At 36.5% G+C, this 9872-nt stretch overlaps 1 protein-coding gene and 1 pseudogene across 1 annotated transcript in view; both read right to left on the bottom strand.

Annotated features, from left to right (window-relative positions):
- Positions 1–410: 410 nt before the first annotated feature.
- On the bottom strand, positions 411–856 carry LOC102853745 (annotated as a pseudogene).
- Positions 857–3491: 2635 nt separating this feature from the next.
- Positions 3492–9872, bottom strand: part of EAPP (E2F-associated phosphoprotein) — a 14914-nt gene continuing 8533 nt past the window's right edge. The window contains exons 3-6 of the mRNA XM_006889984.1: positions 9044–9139; positions 8009–8123; positions 5647–5757; positions 3492–3768 (exon numbers count right to left, since the gene is read on the bottom strand). Coding sequence (XP_006890046.1) covers positions 3492–3768; positions 5647–5757; positions 8009–8123; positions 9044–9139 — 599 coding nt within the window. The remainder of the gene's footprint in view (positions 3769–5646; positions 5758–8008; positions 8124–9043; positions 9140–9872) is intronic.

Here is a 9872-nt window from a genome sequence, read left to right on the forward strand (position 1 = left end):
ATCATCCTACTAGTTACTACACCTTCAAATCAGTGTTTTTCTCTCCTCCTCACCAGTACCAACAGAACGGCAATGGGTTCTGATTTTATTCTCCCTCTACAGTCAACTGCAAGAAAGAACACTGTACCTCTCCCTTCACACTTTCTATCTCCAGGCTCTGAAAGGAACACTAAAAAGCAAAGTGAAGAAAGAAAAAGAGAAATCAGGGTAAGAGTAGGAGGAGACTTAATGGCCATCTCAGGAGAGGAAAAAGGAGCCAGTTCTAGAAACTTCCCACACAGAACGGCGCAGCTCTGCTTATGCAATGTATACTCACAGTTAAAGGACTGGATAAAGACAATAGAAATAAAAGATTTGGGAGCAGTCTCAAAGCAGGACGCTGCTCCTGTCGTCCACCTCTTATTCATAGATCAGTCATGGGCACAAGGCTTGTAGTCAACCAATTCCTCTGACTTAAACCACAGACTGATTTCTTTCTCAGCACTTTTTAGTGAATCACTGCCATGGATGATGTTCCTGCCAGCTTGAATACAGAAGTCCCCATGAATAGTGACTGGTTTAGAATCTGCTGGCTGGCCTCTCCAAGCATCATTCGCCTGGTCTTCACCACATTCAGCCCCTCCCAGAGCATGGCCACAACTGGTCCCGAGTTCATGTACTTCACCAATGCCGGGAAGAATGGGCAGTCTTTCAGGTCAATGTAGTGCTGCTTCAGATGCTCCTCGGAGGCCTGAAGGAGCTTCATGGCCACAAGGTGGAATCCTTTCTGCTCAAAGCTCTTAATGATCTCTCCCACCAGGCCACGCTGCATGCCATCCAGCTTGATGGCAATGAAGGTGCGCTCACTGTAGGCCATGGTGCTGGACGCCAGAGGAAGAGCAGGTGTGGGGCACACAGAGAGCAGGAGAAGAGGCCAACTGCAACCACTGGTCCGGAGTTGTGCTCCTAAGGTATGTATCTTGATTGGAATTTTTCAAAATTATTTCCATTTTCTAGCTTAAGCTCCTCTTTCTACTAATGACATGGTTCACCCATGAAGAATATAGTTTCCACTTAGAAAAAATATTGTAAAATGCAAATAAAGTTTGCCACTTCACCATTTAAAGTATACCACTGCCATCAATGCTAATATATTTAAAACTTTATCATTCCCAACAGAAACTACATATAGGTTTAGCAATAATTCATTTTTCCCAGATGTTAACCACTAATGTACTTTTGTTTCTATGTATCTGCCTACTCTAGATCCTTCATATGAACCACAAAGTATCTGTTCTTTCTTATCTGACTTTTTCATTCAGCATGTTTTCAAGGTTTATTCATATTGCAACATGTATCAGTTCTTTTTTTTTTTTATTATTTTTGTGTGAGTGTACCGTCAAATCAGATCTGACTGGTACAGGAGGAAATTGTCCCTCCTTCCCCGGCAGAGCATCTGGTGGATTCGAACCGTGCGCCTCTGGGATTGTTGTTTCAGGTCCTTGCCACTAGGCCACCAGAGCTCCCCCCAGATCTTTCTTTTTATGACTAAATGAGATGCCTACATTTACCCATTTATCTGTTGACACTTGGATTGTTTCTACCTTCTGCCTACTATGTAAAATGTTCTGGTGAACTAGTATGTAAGTGTTTGTCTGAGTTCCTTTTCTTGGTTCTTTGGGCTTATGCCCAGGAGCAGAAATGCTGAGTCAAATGATAATTGTGGAGTACTGATGGTTCACAGGTAAATTCTCTCACCTTCCATGCAAGAGACCTCAAGCAAGCCACTGTCCATCTGTCTGTCAGTGGAGGCATGCATATTGCGGAACAGGTTTCAGCAGAGTTTCAAGATTAAGACACTAGGAAGAAAAGCCTGGTGACTGACTTCTAAAAAGGAGCCAATGAAAATTCTGTAATTTTCAGACAGAATGGTTTGAGCCAGTTGTGCCAGGAGCTCATGACTCAGGAGTTGACCTAGTGGCAGTAAATAGTAGCAACAAAGATAATATAGCTAATTCTGGAGCCATTTTCACTTTTCTTGTTACAATATTTCAATTTTTTGTGTCATTGATTATGTTCAAGTTATGCAACCATTCTCTCCTTTTCTAAGCTAGACCTCTTCCATCAGCATACTTTCACTGCCCTCTAAGAGTTCTATCCAATATTTTAAGTTTCAAATAGATTTCCCATAAATGAGGGGAGGGATCCTACCACAGGAAGCACTCCAGGATGTTAGGTGGCCTCACCTAAAGTGAACCCCTTACTATGGCAAACATAAGGTGCACAAACAAAATATACTGATACTATTACTTTGTAGCATATTATTTAGAACTATGCTGAAACATCTGAAAGATAAAGCTCTCAGTCAGATAGTTATCATATAAAAACTACTACAATTGAGAAAGACACTGGGAATTTCCTAGTACAAATTCTTTACTATTCCGCCTCCACCCTATTCATACAAACGCCAAATAACTCCTTGAGATCCAGCTCCCTTTACATGTGGCTTTTAGAAAGTACAGAAGGCAAGGAGGTGGAGAGGATACATTTTCCCTAACAAGAGCATATCATGTCTAAAAGGAAATCCATAGCTCCTCCTCAAGCACTGCTGAGTCTTGACTTCTAATAGAATCACTGTTCTAATCTTTTCATTTTATTGAAAATAGACTAAAAGGTACTGACTTGAACAATGTTAACATGGTAGATCCTGAATTAAAACATTTTCTGATTTTTTACTACTCAACCACATCTTCTTTAATTGAGTAACAAGAGGACTCTAAGTTTTCTAATGTTTTTTGAAACAGCTAAATAATAACATTCTTAAAAATATTCAAATGCACAATGCCTACAAAGCAATTCCCAAACTACTACTAAAAGAAAATTAAACCTTTGTTATTGGCAATACAAAGTATACATGATAGATACAAGCAGTATGACAGGATTTTTAGGTCAAGTTTGGAGGGTAAGGTTGCTTACAATAAAATTCTAATTTGTTAATTTATCAAGTATAGAATACTAATAAAGACAATCCTCTAAAATTTGAATTACTCAAAGCACTTGACATACCAACTCCATGTAATTTTAAGTTACAAATACGCCTTTTGGGAGATGAGAAAAAATAAAGCAAGTTCTTAGCAAGAAAAGTACAAAAATAAGTCAGAAAACAAGCTTCTCATTTAAGCACACCAAGGGTAATGGGCTGTGTGTATGTTTGTGTATCATGCTGAAATAAAGATTACCTGTAACTCCAGAACATTTCAATTCTAAAGAGCTTTAATAAATAAAAGCCCACTGTTTCAAAGAGACTACCAAGAAGGAGTCCCACTGTGCTGGTGGAAATTTACACAAAGAGGAAGGGGAACCAAGGTTCATAACCATTATTTTAAAGCTGAAACACTGCTTCTTCAACCATTCAGAAAGTCACTTAATGATACAGATAGATAGGAGAAAAATGGAAGTCCATACTTGCCTTTTATATACAACACTGGGCAAGTAAATGCCAATTGCACTATTTAGGAATGACTTGCTAAAACATTGAAAAAATGAAAGACTTCATCCTTGTCATAGACTGCCACTTCTGTGGAACATTCAGTGCACATGACTGGGTGGTAAATTTCTTCTCCTTCTGTCTCTGCCTGTTTTGCAGCATCTCCGTGAGTAGATCGCATCTTCTTATGGCCCCATCTTTTTTTCTTGTTGTCTGGGATTTTGTACCTTAGAATCTCTTCTTTATTGACAGAACAATTCATCACAAACATTGCTCTATATTGAGTTTTATATGATTCATGCCTAAGAGGAAAATGAAATGGAGAAACGGGATTGTATTTCCTATATCATGATTTATCCAATTAGCTAAAACTTATGAAACCAAAAATTTACTGAAACATTAACCAAAATAGAGCTGTGGGGGGGGAAATCAGCAAATTTCAGAATTGAAATTATGAGAAGAACCTTTTAATAGTATAACTGTATAAAGAATGAATGCACTTCTGCTTTGAATGTAACTTGTCTGAGATAAAAATTTTATTTGTTCTTAAAACTCAGAAAAGTTGTAGGAAATTTGGTAATTCATGTTTATAAATAATCTTCCTTTATTTTATTTCTATTATAGTCTCAGGTTCAATCCTCCTCCCTCCTCCTCCCTTATATAGGTGATATTAAGTCTGGTCTCCATTATAATAGAAGCTATAGGTTTTAAAGCTTAAAGAGCTCTGGCCTTAAAATGCCCACTCTTGGCTTTTGTCCACCAATGCAATAAATAGATAATGCGTCTTGTTCTCCTCCTTCTTCTACTCTCCCCACTTAGAAAGCTGCTCTTCTTTATCCCCCAAAAGCATCATGTAATAGAAATACCTATTTAGCTTTAAAAGACTAATTGTGTACTAATTAATTCCACCCTTTTTCTCCAGGTAAGCAAATCAATGTTCCAAAAATATAGTCAATCATAAACAGTTCTAATTTCCTATGTATTATGTGTACACATGGTTTTATTTCATATCTATAAGAAGCTCTTACCTTATATTCATATGTGGGGTTTTCCCCTCCTTTGTATTCTTATATTTACAACAGGGGGGTGGAAATCATTTTTCTGAACGATTAATTTAAAACTCAACTTTCCAGGATTTTGTTATTTTTTTCATTTAAAAGCCTTAAATCCTTATTTTCCTTTAAAAAATTTTCACTTTTACTCAACTTTACTGGAACCCTACATGACTAAAGTATATGATTTTAATTCATTTCCACTGTTAGAACATCTTGTGATATGCTTTAGTTTAGAAGATAATACACTGTTATCTTTACTCCATAAATATATATATTGTCAACTTATATATGTATAAATATAGAGAATACCAAAATCACACAGAGATTATAAAAATTAGTTACGAAAGATAATCAGAAATCTCAAGCTCCTTGTTATTGTTGTTGGATAGTGTTTTCAGAGGCAGTAAACTGCTTGGGAGACCACCACCTATCCTCTTCCCATGGAGGAGCTGGTGGATTCATACAAGTGTCTTTTGGATTCCAGCACTCCTTCTTACCACTCAGCCACCAGAGTTCCAAAACTTTAAGCTACCTAGTAAGAATAAAACAGAACTAATACTGGTTCATCAGTTATAACAAATTCACCCCAGCATTGTAAGATGTTAATATGAGAAGCAAGGTGTAGGAAGTACAATTCAATAGAACACTCCACGTATGTTCCGCAATTTTCACTAAACCTTAAACTACTCTGGAAAATACATTAAAAAAAAAAAAAACTCAACCAAACCCATCCCTCTAATATCACTTCATTTCAGTTAACTTGATTCAGAACAAAAACTAATTTAGTCATTTTTAAGACTAATAAGAATAGAAGTATAAGGGCAAAAATGTATTTCGAAGATTATGTCATTCCAAAAACTGTATATGCAATTTCACTGAAGCCCTGTGCACTGACAAGTGCTTATTAGGTAACCTACTAACAAAATACAATCTCCAACATAAAATAAAAAATATGTTAAAAAAAATTTCTACAATCAAAATTATTTGTATAAAGATTAGTCAAGGAGCACTAAATATATGAGTGCAGAAACTTAACAAGATTCCTGACTGCCTCAAAAGTCTGTCTTTGATTTAAACAAACTACCAAGTTGTGTTGTTTTTATTTTGTTACCTTTCATATATTACCTTTGGCAGTCAAGGCACAATGTGGTCATGCAGGCTGGGCAATTCAAAACAGCATCACTATTAGGTACAGGCTGCTGCTGATGTGGCCGTTGTAGTCCAAATCCATGATAGCTAGAACAGAAAAACAGAGTAAAACACACATTAAAACCATTCTCCAGTAAAAGAAAAACATCTTAGAAAAACATCTGATTCTAGGATAGGGGGAAAAAAATAAACCAAATGACACCCCAGAAGGCCTTGTAGTGCCAGAAAGTTAGGATGGTTGTTGTTAGGTGCCGCTGAGTCGAGTACAACTCATCGCGACTCTATGAATAAAAGATCTGAACCCTGCTCTATCCGGCACGACCTTCACACTTCCTGACACACAAGAGCCCATTGCGGCAGTCACCCTATCAGTTCACCTGGTTGAGGGTATTCCTCTCCTTTGCAGACCCTCCATCTTTCCCAGCATCACATCCCTCTCCAAGGAATAGCAAAAATGAACTATATTTATAGTGTTACACCAAAGAGGCACAAGCACCAAGCAAAAAAGTAAAAGGTGGAATAAATGGACCAACAAAATGAAGTTACTGGATTATAATCCAAAGTATAAAATAAATATCCTTGAGTCCATGGTGATTACTGATAAATAAATGAGGAAGAATAAATTTTCCATATGGAAGAATTTCCAAGTGCTTTATGATGCTCTGCCCTCAAGGCAGTGAAGTGGAGAAAAACTCCCTACTTCCTAAGTATGGCTGCACAGTGACTTCCAGAGACCAGTAACAAATGAACAGCTGGACTGTATGCTCCCTGACAATCTCAGAATCACTTAGAGCACTTAAAAAGTGAAAATGTTCATTTCACACAGTAGATTACTTAAAAAAAAAGTTAAATAAATATGTGCACTAGAGGAAGCAGTACACAAGATAATCAAGCAAAAGGGAAAAAGGACAAAGTGGAGTCTAAGAGCTGGTGTACAAAGACCTCACGCACACAACACAAAATCCGTCCAGACCTAGTAAAAAAAAAAAAGTAGACCCTTACAACGTATCTGAACAGAATTAAAAAACTTCAAGGGTTTGTGTTTCAAATAATCTCCCCAGATGATTCTGAGGTGAGCCAGGTTATGGAAGCTCTAGATGATGGTGACAGGTTATGTAGCTATTAGCTTTATGAAAAATGAGCCTTTAAATCAAAATCAAATTTCTAACTAGCTAAAAAAGAACAATTCCGCAAACAACAAACGCTGGTGAGGTTGTGGAGAAACTGGAACCCTTATTCACTGTTGGTGGGAGTGTAAAATGGTACAACCACTATGGAAGGCAGTATGGTGCTTTCTCAAAAAGTTGCAAATAGAATTATCATTTGATGCAGCAATTCCACTACTGGGAATATACCCCAAAGAGACCATAACTGCCATCCAAGCAGATATATGCACACCCATGTTTATTGTGGCTTTGTTCACAACAGCAAAGCCCTGGAAACAACCCAAGTGTCCATCACCAAATGAATAGATAGAGAAGCTGTGGTATATTCATACAATGGAATACTACGCTGCATTGAAAAACAAGGAACTCATGAAATACTATTCAACATGGGTGACCCTGGAGGACATTATGCTGAGTGAAGTATCTCTGTCACAAAAGGACAAATACTGCATAGTGCCCTTGTTGTAAAACGGGACTGACATTGGGGTTAGGGGGAGAATAAGAAAGATGGGATAAATAATGTATACTGCATTGAAACAGATAAGGGAGAAAACTGTTTAAAAGGGATATGTGATTAGTTATTATTGTCATGACGGGAGTCCAGAACGAAGGCTGCCTAGTGGAGTGGTCTTGGGGTGAGGGATGGAAAACAAGGAAAGACTTTTTCTTTTCCTTTTCAAAGAGAAGGGTGTATTGGGGAAAGGGGTGGACAGGGAGAAAAGTGCAACAAAGAATGCATGGAAATCCAAAGCCTCTGTAAAATTTTCATTAAAATTAATAATAAAAAGGAAAAAAATCAAAAGACTAAAGAAAAAAAGAGTAATTCCAAGTTTTAAACATAGCATTCACTCCTCATCTACATAAACTTTTGATCTCAAAGCAATTAAAAATTGTGTGTATCTGAAAAAGAGCAGTCATTCAAAGAGAATAAGGAGATATTGTGTGATTTAAAGTTAAGTGCACAGACTTAAAACAAGTTTTTAAAAATCAATTATCTCGACTGAAGCTTATTACTTTCAAAAATACTCAGCAGTTTTTTCTTGCTTCTTTGCTCATATGTACATCTAAACATGCATACACACAGCATATACATCCAAAATATGAATGTGATAAGAATCATCTTTCACTTATTTTTTTCTACGGATTCTGAATAGTAAACTTTAAGTTCTTACCCCCTTCTCTGTGCATCAACCCAAGCCTGATCCTTGTTATCCTTTTCAGGATCGTAAAGTAATTCATCATTTGTTGGAATCCGGTGTCGCTTCTTTTTTTTCTTGGTCACCTGTGCTAATTTTGAAGCATACAGATATTACTAAGTATTATAAAGTTTGTTGTTGCTGTGTGCCTCTGAGTTGATTCTGACTCAAGAGTGACCCTATAGTACAGAGGGGTTCCACAGAGGCTAACCCCCTATGGCCTCCTTAGTCTTTACCGAAGCAGAATGCTCCTTCTTTTCCCCATGGAGTGACTGGCGGGTTTAAACCACCAACTTTTCAGATAGCAGCCAAGTGCTTAACCATTACACCATAAGCATCATTCAAAGTAACCACTAATGGACACTATGCTTTTTTTTTTCCAAAAGGTACTATTCTTGATGCCTATGTTCATTAGTTCCTTACATAAAATATCACTTCTATCAAAACAAAGACATTTCAAAATAATCCTTAACAGATCAATGTTTTGGTAACATAAGATATAGAATTGTTACTTTATCATATATAAAACTGCTACTTTACGATATATCTGTACATTCCCATTTAATTACTAAACTAATAAAATTAGTTTTCTCTTTTTTCATTATGCTCAATATTGTTCAAATTTTACACAAAATCAATTACAAAGAAGAGAGAAACTGATGTAAATGCAACAAGTTAGAATAATTCTCCAGAAAAATAAAATATGCAAGTCTTTGCATATCTGAAAACAAATGCTGCTCTAAAGAACACGAAGTGGGGGGAGTACTGAGTGAGGCGACACCTGCCTTCATTCCAACTGTGTCCAGGTAACACCACTCTTGAGGCTCAAGTGATCACATAGTGCATCTCCTTGAGCATCAAGTTATCACTTGAACATATACTTCATCTCCACTATGCTAATACGTTATATAGTAACATTCTGTAATCTTTTAAAAAAATAAAATACTAATTTCAAATAAGTGTTAGTTAAATCTGTCCCATAAAATATAACTGCTAAACCTTGTTATTCACCTGCTTTGTCTTCATCCTCAGAATCAGAATCAAAATAGATATCATCATAGTATTTTGTCAGAGCTGCTCCAGTTTTCCCATTTCCTGAGGAAGATCCTAGTGAAATCAAAAGGGAAATACATAGATTAACCACACATAATTCAGAAGACAAAAATGTATATGCTTTCATCCCCTCAAAATAGTATCAACTTCATTCCCAATCACATATGAGTGGAAAAATAATTACACATCCTCAACTTATAGAATTTTTTGTGCAATGTGCAACTATAGTTGCAGTAATATATCAACAGGAAATAACACAAATTCAATCTGAATTCAGAAGAGGAAACTGAACAAAAGATATTATTGTGGATGTGAAATGGATCTTGGCTAAAAGGAAATAATATGAGAAAGATGTTTGCTTGTTATGTTGACTCTATCAAAAACATCCAACTATGCATACATAACAAGATGTGGGTAATTCTCACTCTTAAAGACTGAGAATTCCACAATACTTAATTGTGTTTATGCTGAATCTGTACACAGACTGAAAAGCAAATTAACCAACCAGAACAAGGACTATCTAGTTTAAAACTAATAAAGACGTGTGTCAGAGTTGTATACTTTCACCATTTCCCTATACTTATTCAATCTGTACAGTGAGCAACTAGTCAGAGAAGCTAGACTATATCCAGACTGAAGGAAGAGAAGCTAGACTAGATCCAGACTGAAGGAAGACTTATTAACAACCTGTGACACGCAGACGATAGTATTTTGCTTGTGAAGAAAACCTGAAGCACTTTCTGATGAAGATTATAAAGACAATTTTAAAAATAGATTACAACTCAAC

This window comes from Elephantulus edwardii, unplaced genomic scaffold, assembly GCF_000299155.1.
Source record: "Elephantulus edwardii isolate Elephantulus edwardi_28Jun2011 unplaced genomic scaffold, EleEdw1.0 scaffold00084, whole genome shotgun sequence".
NCBI classification, from domain to species: domain Eukaryota; kingdom Metazoa; phylum Chordata; class Mammalia; order Macroscelidea; family Macroscelididae; genus Elephantulus; species Elephantulus edwardii.